Consider the following 25,548-nt stretch of genomic DNA (forward strand, 5'->3'; position numbering starts at 1 on the left):
TGGGGACAACTGGGTTAGAAAGAGGGCACGACCAATTTCGCATAAGCACGTCCCTCAGTGTATTATGCAAGGGGTTCGTAGCAACCTCAGCAGGCAGAGAAGGATAATCTAAGACCTCAAGCATCTCGGCCCTGGGCTCATCCATAACCTCCATAGGGAATGGAATGTCCATAGACATTTCCCTAACAAAAGATGAGAAAGACTCTCAGGTGGAGACATTCTACTCTCAATTGGTGGAGTAGGATCAAAGGGAACCCCACATGACTCTTTCTCCGAAAAGTATCTGGTGTCTTCCTCATCTTACCACAAGCGCTCCTCATCGGTATCGGACAAGAACTCCCTAAGAGCGGCCCGAACCCGAGCCTGTCTTAATGTCGAGGATCGACGACCTCGTGGGGGTGTCGAGAAGTCGACCCCTGCCTGGACTCCGGCGAAGCTTAATCCACCGATGTCAAGGGGGAATCAACCCGGGTGGCGGCCGACGCCGGTACCACAAGCGGTACTGAGGACCTCCTCACAGGCGATGGCCCAGATGCCGCCTCAGCAGTCGATACGGAAGGTGCAAGCACCCCGACACCGACTGGCAAAACAAGCCTTCCAGAAGCTCCGGAAGAAGGGCCCGGAAACGCTAGTCGAGAGCTGCCACCGGTAAAGGCTGGGGGGGGGGGGGGGGGCGATGCAGGAGTCAGTTGCAAAGTCTGAAGGGGCTCAGGAGCCGGTACCAGGCTGCGAGACGACAGACGCATCGGCACCTCCTGAATGGAGGGTGAGCAATCCTCCCGGCGCCGACTTCCTTGGCTCCCCGGAGCTCTCGGTACCGTGCAGAAGGAGAACGATGACGGTGCTTCTTAGCCTTCGCTCAACACCCGTCATCGAGACTCCTCGGTACCAAAAAGGAGGACGTGGAACCCTCACGCCTCCTCGTGGCCGGGTCTGACTCAGGTCGGTCCCGGGGGGCCTGCATAGCAGTAGGCCTCGAAATAGGTGGAGACCCACTCGATGCCTCGCTGCTACCAGCTCGATGCGGTCTTTCGGCAGCCATTACCTGGACTCCTGATGTCCATGTACGCCGCCCACCTCGGTACCAATGTTGATGCCTCTCAAGCCACCTGGGTCCGTTTTGCACGACTAATATTCCGCCATGGTCATTATAATCATATTAGCCCTATCCTCAAGTCACTTCATTGGCTTCCTATCCGTTTCCGCATACAGCTCAAACTCCTCTTATTGACCTATAAGTGCATTCACTCTGCAGCTCCTCAGTACCTCTCCACTCATCTCTCCCTATATTCCTCCCCGGGAACTCCGTTCACTGGGTAAATCTCTCTCATCTGCACCCTTCTCCTCCACCGCTAACTCCAGACTCCGTTTCTTTTATTTTGCTGCACCATATGCCTAGAATAGACTTCCTGAGCCGGTACGTCAAGCTTCATCTCTGGCTGTCTTCAAATCTAAGCTAAAAACCCACCTTTTTGATGCTGCTTTTAACTCCTAACCCTTATTCACTTGTTCAGAACCCTTATTTTATTATCCTCACCTTAATATTCCCTTATCTATTGTTTGTCCTGTTTGTCTGTCCTAATTAGATTGTAAGCTCTGTCGAGCAGGGACTATCTCTTCATGTTCAAGTGTACAGCGCTGCATACGTCTAGTAGCGCTTTAGAAATGATAAGTAGTAGTAGTAGTTTTTTCATCAATTTACACAGCTTACAAGCAGCTGGGAGATGATCGGGCCCAAGACACTGGAGACACCACACGTGGGGGTCGGTACTGGAGATGGTCCGGTTGCACCGAGTACAACACTTGAAGCCGCTGGGTGTCCTCGATGACATGGAGGGGAAAATGGTGGTTGCGAAATCAAAAGACACGATGGTGCGAAGAAAAGAGGGGCCCAAACAGCCCGACCGAGCAGCCTAAAGGCGGCTGTGTCGAAAAAAATCAAGGAAACTTTAAAGGGGAAGAAGAAAACTAGGAAAATAAAGAAAAAAGGGCTGTTTTTCTTTAAATTTTAAGGAAACGAAGTTGAAAAGAAAGGAAAAAAAAAAAAAAAGAATAAATTGGGCGATAAACGCCAAAAACCAGCTCTCCTGAGCCGAAAAAATGGAAGGTGAATAAAGCACAACTTTTCCAGTCGCGGATAGAACAGAACTAAGGGAGACACGCTCGCGCCTTCACCCGCGCGACGTCGCATTCTCGAAAGTTCTAATTTTTTAGTAAGTTCCGGGCTCCTGGGCCGTCGCGCATGACAACCCATCAGTGATACTATTCAGCCTGCTTGTCCTCTGAGAAAAGAAGATATTTATTTAAATAAACTTACTTTGAAATTTTTACAGGACTCCAGGTAAAGCAAGGTGTCAGGAACGCATTAGCCCTATGAGGCGTCATAGGTTTGACTTTGTAAGATGACAAACCATTCAGTGGTTGAAATACAAAATTGGGAGGAGCAAAAGAGCCTTTGCCTTCATCAAAAGGAAGTGGCATGTTATTCACTGAAAAATTTTCCTTTTCCTCTACAGAGTCATGCAGTCGATGAGACAGAATATTTTTGCACTCATCCGATCCTTCGTTGATTTGCGAGATCAAAATATTCTCAAAGGGTTTATGGGAATGTTTCTGTAAAAACGAAGCCAACAAAACAGAAGTGTTCTTTTAATATACATTGAATGAGCTAAACCGATACCCTATGAAACTTTCCATCATATATAGAATCCAGTTTATAGTGTTTTATAAGCTTTAAAGCATTTGTCTCAAAATGGCTTCTAAAATGAAGAATGGATTCTGGAAAAAAAATAAATAAATAAAAAAAGGATTGACAAATCTCTTCAAACAAAACAGATTTACAAATGTCGATTTCTCTTATTTGCTTCTTTAGAGTGTACAAAACCTTCTAAGTGGTGAATCAAGCTATATTCCTGTAAAAAGGTGAAATTAGGCCTTACCTGTTAATTTTCTTTCCTCTAGATCCCTCCAGACCGTTCAAGATGCTTCGGTTATACACTTCTACCAGCAGAGGGAGACTGAGAACACTAAAACTTCTTATACAAGTAGCCTGTGCAGACCTTCTACTAACCAGTAAAACAGTAACAAAGCAGAGGAACAAAACACCTCCACCTAAACAAAACCACTGAAGCCACACTCAGATCGCCTCCCTTAAGACGGGGGAATTCAACTGCAGATGGGCACAAACGGTACCACAAACTGCCCTTAGTAAAACTTCAGGACCCAAATCACAGGCGCTACTAGAAATATCAGCAACTGAAGTCTAAAGAAAATATCATACTGAACTCTCCGATACACTGGGTGGGCTCTTGAACCGTCTGGAGGATCTAGAGGAAAGAAAATTAGCAGGTAAGGCCTAATTTCACCTTCCTCAGCAATCCTCCAGAATGTTCAAGACGCTTGGAATGTACCAAAGCAGTAAACACATCTAAGGGTGGGACCTGCGAAGCCCAGAGGACAGGACGGCAGCTCCAAAACTGGCATCCTCCCTTGCCTGTACATCCACTCTGTAATGTTTGACAAAAGAATGCAGGGAGGACCACACCGCCGCTCTACAAATGTCCACCGGTGGAACAAAACTACTCTCTGCCCAAGAAGCCGCCATCCCCCTAGTGGAATGTGCCTTGAGCCCCACCAGCACAGTACGGCCATGCAATATGTAAGCCGAAGAGATGGCATCCTTCAACCACCGAGCTATAGATGCCTTAGAACAGCCGCTCCCTTCTTGGGCCCCCCCATGAAGGACAAATAACCTGTCCGAAGACCTGAATTCCTCCGACCTGCGCAAGTAAACCTTCAACACTCTGCGCACATCCAATTTCGCCAAACGACCCTGAGAAGCATCCCTCGTCCAGTCCCCCATAACCGGCAACGAAATCACCTGATTGACATGAAAGGAGGTTACCACCTTAGGCAAAAACGAAGGCACTGGACGCAGCAAAACCTTTTCCTTAGAAAACCACAGAAACGGAGGCCTACATGAAAGAGCCTGAAGTTCCGAAATCCGGCGAGCCGACAACATAGCTACCAAAAAGACCATCTTCATAGTAAGGTCTTTTATCGAACAAGACTCCAAGATCTCAAAAGGAGAACCCGCCAAAGAGTCAAGAACGATATGAAGATCCCACTGAGGAACTACCAGCCGCTGAAGAGGACGAAGCAACTTCATTCCCCTCAAAAAACGGACCACATCCGGGGAAGATGCAACCGACCTGCCCTGCACCTTACCCCGATAACACGCCAAACCAGCTAGCTGCACCTTCAAAGACGACAAAATGAAAGGCCCTTCTCAAAACCATCCTGCAAAAAATCTAAAATGCACGACACAGAAGCTGTCAAAGGGACACATGCCCGGTCCCCACACCAATCTTCAAATATGCGTCACACACGCACATAGGCCAAAGACGTCGAACGTTTGCGAGACTGCAGCATCGTCTGAATCACTTGAGGGGAAAACCCTTTCCTTCTCAACCGTTCCCTCTCAAGGGCCACACCGTAAGAGAGAACCGATCCGGATCTGGCATGACAATTGGACCCTGACACAACAGCAGCGAGCCCCCCAGCCGCAGAGGCTCGCCTTCTAACAAGCGCATCAGATCCCCGAACCACGGCCGTCGCGGCCAATTCGGAGCCACCAACACCACCGGACCCGCATGACATTCTACCCTCTGTAGGACTCGACCTATCAAGGGCCACAGGGGGAAAACACGTATAGCAATACCCGCTCAGGCCACAGAAGGACCAACGCATCGATCCCTTCCGCTCGCGGATCCCGACGCCGACTGAAATACCGAGGAACCTGAGCATTCTGTGCCAACGCCATGAGATCCACTACTGGCATTCCCCACTTTAGAACTATCTGGTCGAACACCGACCGCAGAGACCATTTCTCTGGGGTCCAACATGTGTCTGCTTAGAAAATCCGCGTTCACGTTGTCCACCCCAGCCACGTGCGCTGACGAAATCTGCACTAGATGCCTTTCCGCCCAACTCATGAGCAAAGCCGTCTCGATTGCCAACCGCAGACTCTTTGCACCGCCCTGCCGGTTGACATAAGCTACCGCTGTCGCATTGTCGAACATGACTCTTACCGCCTTCCCGACCTCACTTGAGCGAAACGCCAACAGAGCTAGCCGAATCGCCCTCGTCGCCAACCGGCTGATAGACCACTGAGCTTCCTCCGTCGACCACCACCCCTGCGCGGACTGACCGAGACACAGCTCCCCAGCCCAGCATACTGGCAATTGTTACCAGAATCACCCACTGAAGAGGTTCCAATAGCATGCCCTTTTTCAGATGGGTCGAGCACAGCCACCACTGGAGACTGTGCCGAGGAGCCCCCCTCAATGGCAACCGCAACTCCAAACTATGTACCTGGGGAGACCACTGAGACAACAGAGCTGCCTGAAGCAGACGCATATGCGCCCTGGCCCATGGTACTACCTCTATTGTCGCTGCCATGAGGCCCAGAACCCAAAGGTACATTCGAACCGTCGTATTCTGAATGGACATTAACAGTTGGACCTGCTGCTGAAGAGAGGCGATCCGAGAATCTGGCAGAAAAACACGACCCACTGCCATGTCGAACCGCACTCCCAAGAACTCCAGACTCTGCGATGGGATCAACTGACTTTTGACTATATTCACTACCCACCCGAGCGATTCCAGAAACGCGACCACCTGAGCCGTCGCCGCCACACTGTGAGCCCAAGACTTCGCCCGGATCAATCAGTCGTCCAGATACGGATGCACCAGAATTCCTTGCCTCCGCAAAGCAGCTGCTAACACCACCATTATCTTGGAGAAGGTGCGTGGAGCCGTTGCCAGACCAAAAGGCAGAGCACCAAACTGAAAGTGCCTCCCTAAAACAGCAAAACAAAGGAAACGCTGATGGGCCTCTCGAATTGGCACGTGCAGATATGCTCCCGTGAGATCCAGTGACGTGAGAAATTCTCCCTGACAAACAGCCACTATGACCATGCGCAGAGTCTCCATGCGGAAGGATGGCACCTTGAGTGCCCCATTGACCCTCTTGAGATCTAAAATGGGGCGAAACTGGTCCTCCTCCTTTGGCACCACAAAGTAAATGGAACAACCCATTCCCAGCTCATGCCGAGGAACGGGTACCACAGCTCCTAACTGGATTAAGCGACCCAGAGTCTCTTGAATAGCCTTTAACTTGACTTGAGAGCGACAAGGAGAGGGAAGAAACAGATTCGGCAGCGGGTGCTCGAACTCGAGCGCATAACCGTCGCGAACGACCTCTAGCACCCACTGATCTTAAGTAATTTGGGTCCACCCCTGATAAAACAGACGAAGTCGCGCCCCGACCTTCACCAGAGACTGGACCCGCACACCTTCATGAGGACTTACCACCATTTCCGGCACCTCCGGAGGAGTCCCGACCTCCTCGACGACCCCCTCGAAAGGACTGCATCCGCTGGAAAAACCGGCTTTTAGAAGGCGACACAAATCTGCCCGGCCTGTACCGCCTCGCGTCCTTAAACCAACCTCTAGACGAACCACCTCGACTAGCCGCCTTAGGCCGTAACTCCGGCAACCGTGAGACCTTGGTATCCCCAAGACACTCATCAGTTTATCCAAATCCTCTCCAAACATAGAACCTTTGAAAGGTAGAGAACACAACTTTGCTTTAGAGGCCGCATCTGCCACCCAGCCCTGCGAGCCGTCATCGCCAGAGCCATATTCTTAGCCGAAGCCCTTAGCAAATCATAAAGGGTGTCTGCCAAAAACGAAGACCCCATCTTCAATTTGGCTAGGTCCTGAACCAAACCAGTCCTATTTAACGCAGGCTCATCCAAGAGCTTCTCCGCCCAATGGAAACAAGCTCTGGCTACCAAGCCCCCACACACAGAGGCTTGCAAGGCAAAAGAAAAAAAAAGAGGTTCTGTTGATGGGAGATTTCAATCTGCCGGATGTAGATTGGAAGGTTCCGTCTGCAAAATCGGAAAGAAGTAGAGAGATTGTGGATGCTTTCCAAAGTGCTCTGCTCAGACAAATGGTGACGGAACCCATGAGGGAGGGAGCGACGCTGGATCTGGTGCTCACAAATGGGGATAGTGTGTCAAATGTCCGAGTGGGTGCACACCTGGGAAGCAGTGACCATCAAACGGTTTGGTTTGATATGACGGCTGAAGTGGAGGGCGGCCATTCTAAACTCAAAGTCCTGGATTTCAAGCGTGCTGACTATAGTAAAATGGGGGAATACCTGAGGAAGGAGATGATGGGCTGGGAGGACATACAAGAAGTGGAAGGACAGTGGTCCAGGCTGAAAGAAGTAATAAATAGGGCCACAGACCTTTATGTAAGGAGAGTAAATAAAAGCAAGAGAAAAAGGAAACCGATATGGTTCTCCAAGAAAGTGGCTGAGAAAATAAAGGCTAAAGAGTTAGCGTTCCAGAAATATAGAAAATGTCAAGAAGAGGAACATGGGGAGGAATACCGGGTGAAACTGAAAGAAGCCAAGAGAGAGGTACGTCTGGCGAAGGCGCAAGCGGAAGAACAAATGGCTAGAAATGTAAGGAGGGGAGACAAAAATTTCTTCAGGTATATTAGTGAAAGGAAAATGACTAAAAAGGGAATTGTGAGACTAAAAGATACAGCGAAACGCTATGTAGATAATGATGAAGAAAAAGCCAATTTGCTAAATAGATACTTTTGTTCTGTTTTCACTGAAGAAAATCCTGGAGAAGGACCGAGAGGGACTGGCAAAAGTACAAATGAGAATGAAGTGGATAGAGCACTGTTCACGGAAGAGAGTGTGTATCAACAACTTGGAAAGCTAAAGGTGGACAAAGCCATGGGACCGGATGGGATCCACCCCAGAATACTGAAGGAGCTCAGAGAGGTTCTGGCGGGTCCTCTTAAAGATTTGTTTAATAAATCCTTGGAGACGGGAGAGGTTCCGAGGGACTGGAGAACGGCGGAGGTGGTACCTCTTCACAAAAGTGGTGATAGGGAAGAAGCTGGAAACTATAGGCCGGTAAGCCTCACTTTGGTTATTGGAAAAGTAATGGAAGCCATGCTGAATGAAAGGATAGTGAATTTCCTGGAAGCCAATAAGTTGCAAGATCCGAGCAACATGGTTTTACCAGAGGGAAATCGTGCCAAACAAATCTCATTGAATTCTTTGATTGGGTAACTGGAGAATTAAATCATCGACGTGCTATAGACGTAATCTACTTAGATTTTAGCAAAGCTTTTGACACGGTTCCCCACAGGAGGCTCTTAAATAAATTCAATGGGCTGAAGATAGGTCCCGAAGTGGTGAACTGGATTAGGAACTGGTTGACGGCAGACGACAGAGGATGGTGGTAAATGGAGTTCGCTCGGAGGAGGGAAAGGTGAGTAGTGGAGTGCCTCAGGGATCGGTGCTGGGGCCGATTCTGTTCAATATATTTGTGAGCGACATTGCCGTAGGGTTAGAAGGTAAAGTTTGCCTATTTGCGGATGATACTAAGATTTGCAACAGAGTGGACACCCGGGAGGGAGTGGAAAGCATGAAAAAGGATCTGAGGAAGCTAGAAGAATGGTCTAAGGTTTGGCAATTAAAATTCAATGCGAAGAAATGCAAAGTGATGCACTTAGGGAGTAGAAACCCAAGAGAGACTTATGTGTTAGGCGGCGAGAGTCTGATAGGTACTGAAGGGGAGAGGGATCTTGGTGTGATAGTATCCGAGGATCTGAAGGCGACGAAACAGTGTGACAAGGCGGTGGCTGTAGCGAGAAGGTTGCTAGGCTGTATAGAGAGAGATGTGATCAGCAGAAGGAAGTGTTGATGCCCCTTGTACAAGTCGTTGGTGAGGCCCCACCTGGAGTATTGTGTTCAGTTTTGGAGGCCGTACCTTGCGAAGGATGTTAAAAAAAATGGAAGCGGTGCACAGAAAAGCTACAAGAATGGTACGGGATTTGCATTCCAAGACGTATGAGGAGAGACTTGCTGACCTGAACATGTATACCCTGGAGGAAAGGAGGAACAGGGGTGATATGATACAGACGTTCAAATATTTGAAAGGTATTAATCCGCAAATAAATCTTTTCCAGAGATGGGAAACCGGTAGAACGAGAGGACATGAAATGAGGTTGAAGGTGGGCAGCCTCAGGAAAGATGTCAGGAAGTATTTTTTCACGGAGAGGGTGGTGGATGCTTGGAATGCCCTCCCGCGGGAGGTGGTGGAGATGAAAACGGTAACAATTCAAACATGCGTGGGATATGCATAAAGGAATCCTGTGCAGAAGGAATGGATCCTCAGCTTAGCCGAAATTGGGTGGCGGAGCAGGTGGGGGGGGAAGAGGGGTTGGTGGTTGGGAGGCGAGGATAGTGGGGGGCAGACTTATACGGTCTGTGCCAGAGCCGGTGATGGGAGGCGGGACTGGTGTTTGGGAGGCGGGAAGTACTGCTGCGCAGACTTGTACGGTCTGTGCCCTGAATAAAGGCAGGTACAAATCAAGGTAAGGTTTACACATATGTTTGTCTTGTTGGGCAGACTGGATGGACCGGGCAGGTCTTTTTCTGCCGTCATCTACTATGTTACTATGTAAAAGCCGACAAATCAAAGCTGCGCTTCAGAAAGGACTCTAGCTTCCTATCCTGAGGATCCTGTAAGGCTGTACTGCCATCCATCGGAATGGCCTTAGCCTTAGTAACCGCCATAACCACCGCATCCACAGTAGGTGGTTTAAGCAGAGCCAAATCTTCCGGAGGCAAGGGATACAGCCGCGCCATAGCCCTAGATACCTTACAAGCAGCCTCCTGCACAGATCATTCCAGAAAAACCATGTCCCTAATGTCTGAATTCATGGGAAAGGAACAGGAGGCTCTCCGAATCCCCGTAAACAAGGGATCTACCTGGGGTCCCTCCGCAGAGGGAGTGGCCGCCGGAGCAAACTTCAAAGTAGAGATCACATGATCAATGAGCACTAACTCCTCCTCCTTATGAAAAATGGGAACCACCGAAGAATCTTCCCCAGGCCTTAGCCCATCCTGATCCTCAGACATCTAAGAGATCCTCCTCTCCTGGGTCACTCCAAACGTCCGACCCAGGCAGAGAAAGTATCTCCATAGGCTCCGAAATATCCACCCGTGGGCGTTTAACTCCCACTGAGCTAGCAGACTCCGGGGAACAAACAGCCTGAAAGGGGCCAGCTCTCCAGGCATTATACAGACACCAAACAAACTCAGGGGGGGAAGCCAGAGACCAAACAAACTCAGGGGGGGGAAGCCAGAGACCAAACAAACTCAGGGGGGGGGGGGAAGCCAGACCCCCCCCCCAACACTGCTGAAGCCCCAATAACACTTCCCGCAGTCTCCTTGATGGACCCCCCTCGCTGCAGAGGCGGCAGGTCCATCGCGTGATCCGCGGCTAAACTAGGCACGCTTCCCGCCACACAAGGGTCCCCCGGCGCCAGTACGGAATGCGCAGCCAAAAGGGCAGTGCTTCCCGCCAAAATCAGCTCCATCGAGGCCGACGCGGGATGCGCAGCCAAAATGGCCGCGTTTCCCACAAAAAACAGTCCCGCCGTTACCGGCCCGGAAAGCATAGTCATATCGCCGCTCAACACCTCCGCCAACTCAGGGGAAAGCACGGGGGTGGAAGAGCGCTGACAACGTAGGCTCCCCACAAAATTTACATTGGCCACATTTCACTTCAATGCCGCGCTTCGCGCAAAACCGACACCTCGCCGGCTTACACATAATGGCCGCGAACACAATAAAAACAAACAGTTGCTTTGTGCTCTGACAGACTAGGCAAAACCACCTAAGGCAAGAACGCCCTTGAAGACGTTTTATCTCTGGACTGCCACAAGAACGGCCAAAATAGCCGCCTTTTAAAAACATTTTGTTTTTTAAACCTCGCTGATGCCTGAACGCCTCAAGGGTACAGAACGAGGTCTGTAGCCTAGGTCAAGCAGTCCTCCAGAGGAAGAACACAGGGGGAGGGACCCGGTCACCCAGATGTGACACCCCATAGGGAATAAGAAGCCCCTTAGGACTTACACCCTGTAATAGAGATCCAAGTGTGAGTTCTCTAACATTTACAACCCATAGAGATCCAAGTGTGGGTTATCTAACATTTACAACCCAACCTAGAAACACCAAACGGGCCTACCAGACACTGCACAGGCTGCACACATCTACCCTCTGCTGAGACTGAGAAAATACTGGTTAGTAGAAGGTCTGCACAGGCTACTTGTATAAGAAGTTTTAGTGTTCTCAGTCTCCCTCTGCTGGTAGGAGTGCATAACCCAAGCGTCTTGAACAGTCTGGAGGATTGCTGAGGAAATATATATTTCTTGTGTCTTTAAAAGACAGCCTTTTTGTTTCTCCATTAATATGGTGCAACATACTTTGCCACCCTAAAAAGAGGGCGAGTCAGGACTGTACAAACCTTTACAATAGATTTTTTTATCCAATAAAGCTGCCTTGCACACAGGCAGACGGCCACCCCCACTCTGCAATAAAAATACTTCATGCTTATCTAACAAAAAAACCTGCAGCCGAGAATGGTATAGCCACTTTCCAACTATCGAACCATCTGCATTCAAATAAACCCAGACCTATGGTCATTTCCAAAAAGCATGGAAAAATGAATCAAGTGTTTGAGTGCACTTCAGACAAAGAGCAGTGTCAACACCACCCATGTTGAATTGTGTTGAAATATATGCACTATGCAGCACCCTAAACTGACAGTCCCTTAATTCCACAGCTACTGTTAAACTTGGGATCTGAGCAATCAGTCTACCAAAATCCATGGAAGCAGATCTGCTCTCCACTTGTCCAATAATGCTGACATGTTTTTCAAAGGGGAGAAATCCATAATTGCTTTATGAAGAATTGACATTAACAAGCAATCTCTATCTTTCAAAGTCAGAAGAGGATTAAGTTTAGCAATTTGATGGCTAGATGCAGTTTTGTCCAGGGCAGAAACATAATGGTAAAATTATGTCTTACCTGATAATTTTCTTTCCTTTAACACAGCAGATGAATCCAGGAACTAGTGGGTTAAGTCCGCCTACCAGCAGGTGGAGATAGAGATAAACTAAAGGCAGTGATGTCAGACGGCCAGCTTCTCAGTTAGTATGTCATTCGTAAGCATTTGCCATGGCCAAAAATATGAAACCAACAACAACCAGAAACCATCCTCACTATGAAAAACAAGAGAACCAAATAAGAACTTCGAAATAACTGCAACTTGATCCAGAAATCGGCATCCTTTCCGTGTTCCCATATCTGTCTGAACTCTGCAAAAAGAGAACCCAGAAGGAAAAAATAGCCATACTGCGCAGAAAATGAAAAAACCGTCAGCTGAACTAAGGAGGGATCCTGGATTCATCTGTTGTGTTAAAGTAAAAAGAAAATCATCAAGTAGGACATAATTTTACCTTCCTTGTCACCTGCAGCAGATTAATCCAGGAACTAGTGGGATGTAACAAGCATTCCTTAAGTAGGGTGGGAAGCCCACGCTCCCCGCATCAACACTCCCGCCCCAAAACTCGCATCCTCCCGAGCAGACACATCTAGACTGTAATGCTTCGCAAAAGTATGACAGGATGCCCAAGCAGCCGCCCGACAAATCTCTTCCAGAGATAAGGCCGACACCTCCGCCCAAGAAGCCACCTGTGCCCGAGTAGAATGCGCCTTCAGGGTCACTGGAGACGCCCGCCCTTGTAGCAGATACGCCGCTCCAATGGCTTCCCTAATCCAGTAAGCAATGGAAGCCTTATAAGCAGACTCACCTCTTTTCGATCCCGACAAGAGCACAAAGAGATGATCCGAGCGTCGAAACTCGTTAGAGATCTGCAAGTACCGAAACAAGGCTCTCCGCATGTCCAGGAAACGTAGCGAGGCAAACTCCTCCGGATAATCCTCTCTTCGAAAAGACGGAAGATAAACCGCCTGATTGACTTGGAAAGCCGAAACCACTTTAGGTAGAAACGATGGCAGCGTCCCAATCGACATCCCTGCTTCAGAAAACTGCAAAAAAGGATCTCTGCAAGACAAAGCCTGAATTTCAGAAATCCTCCTAGCCGAAGCAATGGCCACCAAAAACACTGTCTTAAGTGTTAGATCCTTCTCAGAAACCTTATTCAACGGCTCAAACGGTGGGGCCTGGAGGGCTCGCAGTACCACATTCAAATGCCACGCCGGGCACGGCTGCTGCAGAGGAGGCCGAAGCCGAAGAGCCCCACGTAGGAAACGGACCACAGCAGAATGAGCTGCTAAAGAGGAAGCGTCCAGTTTGCCCCTAAAACAAGCTAGCGCGGCCACCTGCACTCGAAAGGAATTATATGCCAATCCCTTTTGAAGGCCATCCTGAAGGAACTCCAAAATAACCGAAATGTCCGCCCGAAAAGACGATTCAGCACACAAAGCATACCAAGCAGAGAAAGCTTTCCACACTCGCGCGTACACTGCTGAAGTAGACTGCTTCCACGCCTCCATTAGAGTGGCAATGACTTGTCCTGAAAATCTCTTCTTCCTCAGCTGCCGCCTCTCAATAGCCAGGCCGTAAGACCAAAGCGGTACGGATTTTCCATCTAAACTGGCCCTTGATGCAGCAGATCGGAAGTCACCAGAAGTCGCAATGGTGGCTCTGAGAGTGCTCGAACAAGATCCGCATACCACGGCTGTCGGGGCCAGTCTGGGGCCACTAGAACGACCGGCTCCCGATGCCGCCCTATGCGGCAAAGAACTTTCCCTATCAGAGGCCACAGAGAAAAAAAAACATACAGTAGCTGTTGTTCTGGCCATGGCTGGAGAAGAGTATCCAATCCTGCGGATCCTGGCTGCCGTTTGCGGCTGAAGAACTGGGGGATTTTGGCATTGCAAGCCATGGTCATGAGATCCATTACTGGTCTTCCCCCAACGTTGACAGATCAGCCGAAAAGCCGAGTCCAATCTCTTTTTTTTTTTAGTGATGAGGCAGAAACAAACAGGGAAGGAAAGGAACAGCAAAAGCCTGTTCAGAGGGAATTTGAGGTGCAGCAGGGACCCAGCAACTGCGTATGCTGCCAAAGGGGACACCACCAGTCCGCCACCCCCGGCTCAAACTGGCCACCAGCCCAGGAGCACCCTCAGAGGCCTTGGGCCCAGGAGCTGGAGAAAAAGCCGTCCACCACCTGCTGAGATAGAGACATACTAACTGAGGAAGGAGCTGGCTATCTGACATTACTGCCTTTAGTTTATCTCTATCTCCACCTGCTGGTAGGCGGACTTAACCCACTAGTTCCTGGATTCATCTGCTGCAAGTGACAAGGAAGTTGCAGTTGATGCTATGGAAAGACGTCAGTCAATTGGACTAAAATACCCCCAACCCAAAGTCTGTATATTCCCTCAAATAGATAAAAGAGATAGTCCCCAATATCTAGTAAGATGGTAAAATTATGTATAATCATACCTGATAATTTTCTTTCCATTAATCATAGCTGATCAATCCATAGACTGGTGGGTTGTGTCCATCTACCAGCAGGTGGAGATAGAGAGCAAACTTTTGCCTCCCTATATGTGGTCATGTGCTGCTGGAAACTCCTCAGTATGTCGATATCAAAGCTCCATCCGCAGGACTCAGCACTTAGAGAATTACACCCACGAAGGGACACTCTGCCCAGCTCACCACCGCCGAAACGGGGGAGGGGAATTAACCCAGCTCATCCCCACACAAGTGGGGGAGGGGAATCCGTCCAGCTCATCCCCGCGGAGCGGGGGAGGGACACCACACCCGCCGATGCGGGGGGATCTGGCTTATCCTGCAACCGCAACCGCGGGAGGAGCTGACTGACCCTAACACCGCCGAAGCGGGAGGGGTACAAAACTGCCCTACAGCCGCACGAAGCGGGAGGGAGTGCCGGCAGAATTTATGTCTCAATCCAGCCCCGTAAAACGGGGGGGAGAGGAATGCAGCAGCTCACTGTAACACAAACTCGTCTCAACTCTTGAAGAATCCAAGTGAAAGAAGAACTTGAACACGAAGTCCTCCTGAAGTAACTGAAGGCTAAACTTGAACCTAAAATTCAACCAGAATATAAACAGTACAGATATCTGGGAGGGGCTATGGATTGATCAGCTATGATTAATGGAAAGAAAATTATCAGGTATGATTATACATAATTTTACCTTCCATATCATCAAGCTGATCAATCCATAGACTGGTGGGATGTACCGAAGCAGTACTCACCCAGGGCGGGACATAGAAATCCCTGACCTCAACACTGAAGCTCCAAACCGGGCCTCCGCCCGTGCAGCCACAGTCAAACGGTAATGCTTGGAGAATGTATGAGCCGAAGCCCATGTTGCCGCCTTGCATATCTCTTCCAAGGAGACGGATCCGGCCTCTGCCATCGAGGCCGCCTGAGCTCTCGTGGAGTGAGCCTTCAGCTAGATAGGCGGCACCTTCCCCGCGGCCACATAAGCCGCTGCAATGGCTTCCTTGACCCATCTTGCCACTGTAGGCTTAGCAGCCTGCAGACCCTTACGAGGACCTGCAAACAGGACAAACAGATGATCCGATTTCCGGAAATCATTGGTCACTTCCAAGTATCTGATGATGACTCGTCTCACATCCAGATATTCAAGAGCGGAGTACTCCTCTGGGTAGTCCTCCCTACGAAAGGAAGGGAGACAGAGCTGCTGATTCACATGGAAGCGAGAACCAATCTCGGGCAGGAAGGAAGGCACTGTGCGAATAGTCACTCCTGCCTCAGTGAACTGCAGAAAAGGCTCTCGACATGAGAGCGCCTGGAGCTCGGAAACTCTTCTGGCTGAAGTGATAGCCACCAAAAAGACTGCTTTCAACGTCGGGTCTTTCAGAGATGCCCTCGACAAGGGTTCCAAAGGCGGCTTCTGCAATGCTCTTAGCACCAGGTTGAGATTCCACGCAGGCACCACTGAGTGCAGAGGAGGGCGCAGGTGATTAACTCCCTTGAGAAAGCGCACCACATCTGGCTGCGAAGCCAGGGAAGCACCCTTCAGGCGGCCCCTGAAGCAAGCCAGAGCCGCTACCTGGACTTTAAGGGAACTGAGCGACAGGCCTTTCTCCAGACCTTCTTGCAGGAACGCCAACACTGAAGAAATTGGAGCAGTGAAGGGAGAAAGTGAGCCTGCTTCACACCATGCTGCAAAGATACGCCAAACCCTGGCGTAAGCAGTAGAAGTAGAGCGCTTCCTCGCTCTCAGCATAGTGGCGATGACCTTGTCTGAGAAGCCCTTCTTCCTCAGACGCTGCCGCTCAATAGCCAGGCCGTAAGACCAAAGGGAGAGGGATCCTCCATCACCACGGGACCCTGATGTAACAGGCCCTGCTCCACTGACAGCCGCAGAGGATCGTCGACTGAGAGCCTGATCAAGTCCGCATACCAGGGACGTCTGGGCCAATCCGGACCCACCAGGATTACCCTGCCGGGATGCTTTGCCACCCGGTCTAGCACCCTGCCCAACATGGGCCAGGGCGGGAACACATAGAGGAGCTCTTGTGTCGGCCACTGTTGGAGAAGAGCATCTACTCCCAGGGATCGAGGGTCCCGTCCTCTGCTGAAAAAGCGCGGCACTTGGCAATTGGCCGATGACGCCATCAGATCTAGGCTCGGCTGGCCCCAGCGCTTCGTGATGTCCAAGAACGCCTGAGCAGATAGTTGCCACTCTCCGGGCTCCAAGGTATGGCGACTGAGAAAGTCCGCCTTGACATTCCTGACTCCGGCAATGTGGGCCGCTGAAAGCTGCTCCAGGTTCGCTTCCGCCCACTGGCAAAGACTCATAGCCTCCTTGGCTAGAGGGGCGCTCTTGGTACCTCCCTGGCGGTTGATATAGGCCACAGCCGTGGCATTGTCCGACAGGACCCGTACAGGCTTCAACACCAGTACCGGGATGAACTCCAATAACACCAACCGAATGGCTCTGAGTTCCAGGAGGTTGATAGACCACTTGCCTCTGCAGGAGACTAGAGCCCCTGCGCTGTCCTTCCCAAGCAGTGGGCTCCCCAGCCCATCAAAGAGGCGTCTGTCGTGACGACAATCCACTCCGGGGTCACCAGAGGCAATCCTGCAGACAACTTGACTGTCTGCGTCCACCAGCTCAGCGCCTTGCGCACTGCTGGGTCCACGGGAAGGCGCACAGCATAATCCTCCGACATCGGAGTCCAGCGCAGCAGCAGAGAAAGCTGTAGTGGTCTCATATGAGCCCTGGCCCAGGGCACTACTTCCATCGTGGCCGTCATAGAGCCCAACAGCTGCACGTAGTCCCAAGCCCGAATAGGAGAGGCTACTAGGAACTAGTCCACCTGAGCCTGAAGCTTGACAATCCGATTGTCTGGCAGGAACACTCTGCCCACTTGGGTGTCGAATCGAACTCCCAGATACTCCAGGGACTGAGTCGGGCGCAGCTGGCTCTTCTTCCAGTTGATGATCCATCCCAGGGAGCTCAAAAGAGCAACTACCCGGTCCATAGCTTTGCCGCACTCTGCATAAGAGGGGGCTCGGATCAACCAGTCGTCCAGATAAGGATGGACTTGTACTCCTTCCTTTAGCAGGAAGGCCGCTATGACCCCCATTACTTTGGAAAAGGTCCGCGGAGCAGTAGCCAACCCGAACGGGAGGGCTCTGAACTGGAAGTGTCGGCCCAGGACTGCAAAACGCAGAAAGCGTTGATGAGGAGGCCAGATGGGAATATGCAAGTATGCTTCCTTGATGTCCAAGGATGCCAGGTACTCCCCTGCCTTCACTGCCGCTATAACAGAGCGGAGAGTCTCCATGCGAAAGTGCCTCACTTTCCCGGCCCGATTGACCCCTTTGAGGTCGAGGATAGGCCGGACAGAACCTCCTTTCTTTGGAACCACAAAGGAAATGGAGTAACGTCCCTTGCCAATCTGATTTTTTGGCACCGGAACGACCGCACCCAGGCGGATCAGGTTGTCCAAGGTCTGCTGCACTACCACAGCTTGACCGGAGACTTGCAGGGAGAGAGTACAAACCCGTCTCTTAAGGGTTGGCAGAACTCTAGCTTGTAGCCGTCTCTGATGACTTCCAGCACCCACGCGTCTGAAGTTATAGTGGTCCACTCGCCCAGAAACGAGGACAGCCGTCCTCCAATCTGCACTGGGGCGTGGACCAAGGCCCCGTCATTGGGTACGAGACCCTGGGGGAGGACCGGAGGGAGCACCTCCGGGACGGCGGTCTCTGCGAAAGGAATGCTGCTTGGGGGAGAAATTTCTCTTGAAGGAAGAGGGGGCAGAGGAACCCGACTTGCCCGGGCGGTACCGACGGGCTTCCTGCAACCGTCCTCTGGAGGTACCGGGACGAGTACTAACCCGAGCCCTGACCTCTGGTAATTTCTTGCCCTTAGACGTGCCGAGATCAGTCACGATTTTGTCCAGCTCGACCCCAAAGAGCAGCTTGCCTTTAAAAGGCAATCTAGCCAGGCGGGAATTAGAGGCGTGGTCAGCAGACCAATGTTTCAGCCAAAGCCACCGCCGCGCAGAGACTGTCTGAGCCATGCCTTTAGCTGAGGCTCTCAAGACATCATACAGCAAGTCTGCCAAATAGGTTAAGCCCGATTCCAGGGCCGGCCAATCAGCCCTCAAGGAATGATCCGAGGGGGAAGCCCGCTGCACCATAGTCCGGCACGCCCTGGCCACATAGGAGCCGCAAACTGAGGCCTGCAAACTTAAAGCAGCTGCCTCAAAGGACGACCTTAAGGCCGCCTCCAATCTTCTGTCTTGGGAGTCCTTTAGGGCCGTGCCACCTTCCACCGGCAACGCCGTTTTCTTAGTCACCGCAGTGATTAAAGAATCCACGGTAGGCCACAGATAGGCCTCACGTTCACTCACAGCCAAAGGATAGAGGCGGGACATAGCCCTAGCCACTTTAAGGCTCGTTTCCGGGACATCCCATTGAGCCGCAATTAAGGTGTGCATGGCATCATGCACGTGGAAGGTTCTAGGCGGGCGCTTCGTCCCCAGCATAATGGCAGAGCCAACAGGGGCTGAGGGAGAGACGTCCTCCGGAGAGGAAATCTTCAAAGTGTCCATGGCCTGTAACAACAGGTTGGGCAAAACCTCTGGGCTAAAAAGCCGCGCTGCAGAGGGGTCATCCGCTCCTCCGAGCGGGGATCTATCTCCTCCAAGGAATCCGCAAAGGATCGTTGGGAGACCTCAGACACGCTGCCCTCATCTACATCGGAAGAGACAAAGTCCTCCAAGGCCTGGAAATCAACCCGAGGGCGTTTACCTCTGGGAACCTCAACCTCTTTATCAGAAGAGGGAGCAGGGGCAGCGTTTTGCATGAGGAAAGCCTGATGCAGCAGCAAAACAAACTCGGAGGGAGAAACCCCCCAGACTGTGCACTTCCGCAGCCTGGGCAACAGCCCTAGACGCACTCTCAACCGGCGCTCGCAATAGCGGGGGAGAGACATGCTGCGCATCCAAAATGGCGTCCGGCGCGAAACTCCGCGAAGGAGCCGCGCGGGAAGAACGGCGCTTAACTTTAGCCGCTTTTGTGCCGTCGCCCAAATTAAGGGCGTTCATGGCATTAATGTCTCCAACCTCAAGGGCGGCCCACGAAGAAGCCGTCCGAGTCGCGTGGCCGGCCAAGATGGCGGAGGCGAGGAGTGGGGGATGGGCGATTATGGCGGGAAAAAACCGCCACGCCGGAGGAACGACCGGGACATTCATCGGTCACTAAACTGTCACCCATCAAGGGCGAATCAGGTTGTAAAACCCCCGCATCCCCTCTAGAAGCGCTCCAGCGATCCGGGGAGCGACCCTTTGCGCCCTCGCCCTCAGACGCCATTGCCACGAGGAGAAGAATCGGGGAACCCCCTGCCCGCTATAAAAGGTAAAATTACCTGCTTGCCGCTCCGAGCTGTAACGAACTGGTGTCCCAGTGAGTAGCTGCAATGAACGTTTAAAGAAACGTCGAATTAAACGCCTTTAAAGACGTTTAAAATTTTTTTTTTTTTTTTTTTTAAACGGAGCCAGCGGGAGGGGGGGAGAAAAGGAGGGACCTGGCACCACCAGGTTTGCACTTGCTCAAAAGAGCCCTCAACCCCAGGCCTCAACAAAACCTAAGGATTAGGCTTGGAGGCCTAGCCAGAGCTGCTGCTGTGTGTGACCACCACCTGCTGAGATAGAGAACATACTGAGGAGTTTCCGGCAGCACATGACCACATATAGGGAGGCAAAAGTTTGCTCTCTATCTCCACCTGCTGGTAGATGGACACAACCCACCAGTCTATGGATTGATCAGCTTGATGATATGGAACTTACCATTATTTCCTCAACATTTTTAACAAACTTCTGCCACCTAAAGCCAGAGGGAAGAACCCTCCCAGGTGCCTGTAACAAAAGCTGAAGTGCCAAGAAGCAAACAGCTCTGCCTCAAACCGCACTGAGGTATAGTCTCCTTTGTCCAAGAACCAATTCCTCAAATGCCGAGCCAAACAGGCTTTATTGTACTTATAATAATCCGGTAAGCATAAACCTCCATGTCACCATTACCTAAATAACATTTGTATAGGGACTTTCGGGTTTTTGCCAACCTAACAAACGATAGATGTTAATAAAAGCTGTGAATAGCCTTCCTTAACAACTTAAGGGGGAAGCATCTGTAAAGTGTAGAGCCATTTTGGGATTTCTCCCATATAGAAAAGATGTATCCCTGCCATGCAACCCAAAGTGCAATTAATGCCAGCCCAATAAAGTTTCTACCACTGAGTCTAACAAACTGGAAATGTTGACATGATATAAATCCTGTGTTTTCTTAGATAATTGAATTCTTCCTTATTTTTAAACCACACTTTTACTCCTTCCATCATTTTAGCAACAGATGCATAATAAAACTGAACTATGTAATATTTGTTGCATACATACATAAACAAGCCACCCAAAAAATGAAAAGTAATGAAAACTCAGGTAGGTGATTTACACATACTAAAATGCTGTGGTTTTAAAAGCAAAGTCAGACATTAAACCACTGTACCTGAACACTTTCAGTTTTTCCTGTTTTTTGCTGTTTTTCTTTTGGCGCAGCCTTTCTTTGTATCTGTGTGCCTAAAGAAAAACCCAACAAATTTTCTGTTTAGCCAATGAAATATTGAAAGGTTAATTACTTAAGGTAATCCCAAAAAGTTAGAAATGGTTCAACCTCCATTGCTACACTCACCTATTACTTTAGGCAGCTGTTTGGTCATAGCATCTATGGTTGCCCTTGTGGTTCTTGTGTGTGTGACTGTAGGAAATACTGCAGAGGGAGGAAAGTCAAATTTTATTTGCAAGCAAAAATATTTCAATAAATTTAACTTGTTTTAAAATCCTATCATCTACATTATATAAAACTAGTAAAAGAGGCCCGTTTCTGAACAAATGAAACGGGCGCTAGCAAGGTTTTCGTCAGCAACACCCCCCTGCCAACCCCTTCGTTGTTGTGGCATTGCTCCGCCCTCAACATCATGACGTTTGACGCGAGGGCAGGGCCCGTAGCAATTTCCCACCTCCCTGCCAACCCCTTGGTTGTTCTGCCATTGCTCCGCCCTCGAGGGCAGGGCCCATAGCGATTTCCCACCCCACCCACCCCCGCCTCCCTCCCTGCCAACCCCTTCGTTGTTCTGCCATTGCTCCGCCCTTGAGGGCGGGGCCCAGAGCGATTTTGGTGGCTTCATCACCACGAACCTTCGAACCTTTTTGAAGGAAGTCAGGGCTTGGCTTCACTGACATCACTGTCTTCAGAACGTTGAGGGTGAGTTTTATATATATATATATATATATATATATATATATATATATATATATATATATATATATATATATATATAGATATGGCTTATGATCTTTAGAGAGCACTACAGACATGCGCATCTAGTGCCACACAAGTCTTCAGACCCCAAACTGCCACATTACATGTATGCGTGTGTATGGGGTCTGAAGGCTTGCTTGTGGCACTAGCTGCACATGGCAGTTTGGGGTCTGAAGGCTTGCTTGTGGCACTAGCTGCAGATGCCTGTAGTGCTATGTACAGGACATAATCCAAATCAAGGACAGCCACCATCACTGACTGGCATGATAGGAAGGGAGTTCATGCCCTGGCTGCCCAAAAAGAGGTAGCAAAGTTTGTGGAGATGGTAGGCTAGGCCCCGTCATGGGACAGAGAAATATCCAGAGTACCTGAATGTAACTCACCTTGAGCTATTACTGAAAAAGGTGTGAGCAAAATCTAAATAAATAAATAAGGTCCAAAAGCAGTTCAGAGAAGACCAAGTGGTACAGCAGAGAGTCCTTGCTAGCCACAGCAGTACTGCAGACTACAGATAAAGGTGGAATATGCCATGATGAAGAGAGGAAGACATACCAACTACTAGAAGGACTGTTTTCCTCACTTGCACCAACACTATTCTTAAAGAACCTGTTTTCACCACTCATGGGAAAATTAGGTTCTTGCCTTGGTAATTCTCTTTCCTTTAGTCACAGCAGATGAATCCATTAACTGATGGGTTGTATCCGCCTACCAGCAGGTAGAGATAGAGAACACTGAAAATCCTTAGTGCCTCTTGGCGGCTAGCCCCAACTGTCTTTAGTATTTGAGATTTCCAAAGCAGAGTGAACCATAAAGGTAGAACAAACTTTCCTCACAGCGAAAACGCCCCAGAACAGGAGCAATAAACATACAAAGGAGGGATGAACTCAACCTCCCGTAGATCATCATGTAGAAACTTTGAGAATTGGTATCCAACTTCTCCCAATGAGATCTATATCTGCATGAAAGATCTGAACAAAAAAACAAGTCAGACAGGAAGGTATCATGGATTCATCTGCTGTGACTAATGGAAAGAAAATTACCAAGGTAAGAACCTAATATTCCCTTGTCATCAGCAGCAGATGAATCCATTAACTGATGGGATGTACAAAAGCAATCCCTACTTAGGGTGGGAACAAGCCACACTGTGAGCAAGCACTTGTGCTCCAAAAATAGCGTCCTGCTTCGCTGCAACATCCAGACTATAATGCCGGACAAATGAGAGCTGAGCAGCCCAAGTAGCCGCACTACAGATCTCTTGAAAAGAGACAGTGCACCCGTTTCGGCCTACGACGAGGAAATCGCTCTCGTGGAATGCGCCTTAAACGCTTCAGGCGGAGACCGACCTGAAAGCAGATACGCAGCAAAAATAACTTCCTTGAGCCAACGGGCTACAGTGGCCTTAGACGCCGGGCCTCCAAGCCGAGGACCTGACAAGATAAAAAGGCGATCAGAAGTCCTGAAGTCATTAGACATCTGTAGATACTGCAACAGCGCCCTGCGGACATCCAGAAGATGTAACTGCTCAAAGGAGTCCGGGAACCCTTCCCTAGAAAAGGAAGGAAGAAAAATGGGCTGGTTCAGGTGAAACGCTGAAACCACCTTAGGCAGGAAGGAAGGCACTGTACGTACCGTTACTACGGACTCCGAGAATTGCAGAAAAGGGTCCCGACAGGACACCGCCTGCAGCTCAGACATGTGTCTAGCCGATGTAATGGCCACCAAACAGACTGTCTTAAAAGTCACATCCTTCTCCGAAGCTCGTTTAAGCGGCTCGAAGGGCGAACACTGAAGAGCCTTCAACACCAGCCCCAGGTTCCAGGCCGGACAGGGCAACCGGACAGGAGGACGGAGCCTAAGCACCCCTCTGAGAAATCGGGCAATGTCCGGATGGGCAGCAAAGGACAAGCCAGCGACTTTCCCTCGATAGCATGATAATGCTACCACTTGCACCCGCAGGGAATTGTAAGCCAGGACTTTTTGTAAGCCCTCCTGCAAAACGTCCAGCACTGTCGACTGTAGCCTGCGTGGGTGTGATCGCCTTTGAAACACCCCACGCCTCAAATTTGCGCCAGATCCGAGCATAAGCTACGGAGGTGGACAGCTTGCGGGCCTGCAAGAGAGTGGAGATGACCTTGTTACAGTAGTACTTGTCTCTCAATTGCGCCCTCTCAAGAGCCAGGCCGTAAGACCAAATTGGCAGGGATCCTCCATCGACACTGGACCCTGAACCAACAGGTTCGGCACCAGGGGCAAATGCACCGGAACGTCCACTAACATCTGGCGGAGATCCACATACCACTGACGCCTTGGCCAATCTGGAGCGATGAGAATCATCAGACCTCGGTGCTGTTGAATCCACAGTAGGACTCGCCCTACCAAGGGCCAAGGAGGGCACACATACAGGACACCCGAGGGCGAGGGTTGAGCCAGAGCATCCAACCCCACTGAGTGAGGATATCTTCTTCTGCTGAAAAAGCAAGGGACTTTGGCGTTTGCACTTGATGCCATTAGATCCATTCCGGGAGTCCCCCATTTGGCACAAATCTGAAGAAAAACTTCTACCAGTTCCCATTCCGCCGGGTCGATTTGATGCCTGCTGAGAAAATCGGCTTGCACGTTGCTCTGACCTGCTATGTGAGCTGCTGACAAAAGCTGCAGGTATAGCTCGGCCCAGTGGCAAATCTGAGCGGCCTCCGCGGCCAGGGCCCTGCAATGAGTGCCTTCGTGACGATTTATGTATGCCATCGCTCTCGTGTTGACTGACAAAACCCGGACAGCAAGCCCCTTCAGAGTTTTTTGAAAGGCCATAAGAGCCTGGAATATCGCTCTCAGTTCCAAGCAACTGATGGACCACCCCGCTTCCATGGGTGTCCACAGACCCTGAGCATAGCTTCCCTGGCAATGTGCTCCCCAGCCTAGAAGGCTGGCATCTGTTATCACCAGACACCAAGAAGGAAGCGCAAGAGGCATTCCTTGGCATCCTGTCGAAGAGCCACCACTCCAAACTGAGCCGGGCCGCAGGGAGCAACGTTAGTCTGCGTTGATATTCCTGGGACATCCGAGACCAATGTTGAAGCAGGGCAATCTGCAGAGGCCTCATATGCACTCTCGCCCAAGGCACCACCTCCAAGGTGGCTGTCTATCGACCCCAGCAGTTGGACAAAGTCCCAAGCTCGCAGGCGAGGCAGACGGACCTGATTCTGAAGCTTGCACCGCCTGTGGTCAGGGAGCAAGACAAACCCCAAGGCCGTGTCGAACCGGACCCCCAAATAATCGAGAGACTGAGAGGGGGTCAGGTGACTTGGGTATATTGCCCACCCAGCCTAGCGCCTGCAGGCCTGCCACCACTCTGGCTCGGTTGCCAAATCCACTCTGATCAGCCAGTCGTCAAGATAAGGGTGAACTCTGATACCCTCTCGCCAGAGGCAGGCAGCTACTACCACCATTACCTTGGAGAAGGTACGGGGAGCTGTGGCTAGGCCGAAAGGCAAGGCCCGAAACTGGAAATGCTTTCCCAACACTGCAAAGCGGAGCAACTGCTGGTGTGCAGGCAAGATAAGAATGTGCAAATATGCTTCTTTCAGGTCCAGAGACGTGAGAAACTCTCCTGGCTGAACCGCCACAATGACGGAACACAGGGTTTCCATGTGAAAATGTCGTACTCTGAGGGACTCGTTTACTCTTCGTAAGTCGAGGATCGGTCTGAAAGACCCGCCTTTGAGAAACAAAATAAATGGAATAGCAGCCAGA

The 25,548-nt window shown here is 50.4% G+C and overlaps 1 protein-coding gene across 3 annotated transcripts in view; it reads right to left on the minus strand.

Annotated features, from left to right (window-relative positions):
• Positions 1–25,548, minus strand: part of DLGAP5 (DLG associated protein 5) — a 220,224-nt gene that overhangs the window by 152,455 nt on the left and 42,221 nt on the right. For all 3 annotated transcript variants that reach the window (XM_030214158.1, XM_030214159.1, XM_030214156.1), the window contains exons 6-8: positions 21,169–21,246; positions 20,986–21,056; positions 2,318–2,613 (exon numbers count right to left, since the gene is read on the minus strand). In XM_030214158.1, the coding sequence (XP_030070018.1) occupies positions 2,318–2,613; positions 20,986–21,056; positions 21,169–21,246 (445 nt within the window). The remainder of the gene's footprint in view (positions 1–2,317; positions 2,614–20,985; positions 21,057–21,168; positions 21,247–25,548) is intronic.

The sequence above is a fragment of the Microcaecilia unicolor genome, chromosome 9, assembly GCF_901765095.1.
Source record: "Microcaecilia unicolor chromosome 9, aMicUni1.1, whole genome shotgun sequence".
Classification (NCBI taxonomy): Eukaryota; Metazoa; Chordata; class Amphibia; order Gymnophiona; family Siphonopidae; genus Microcaecilia; species Microcaecilia unicolor.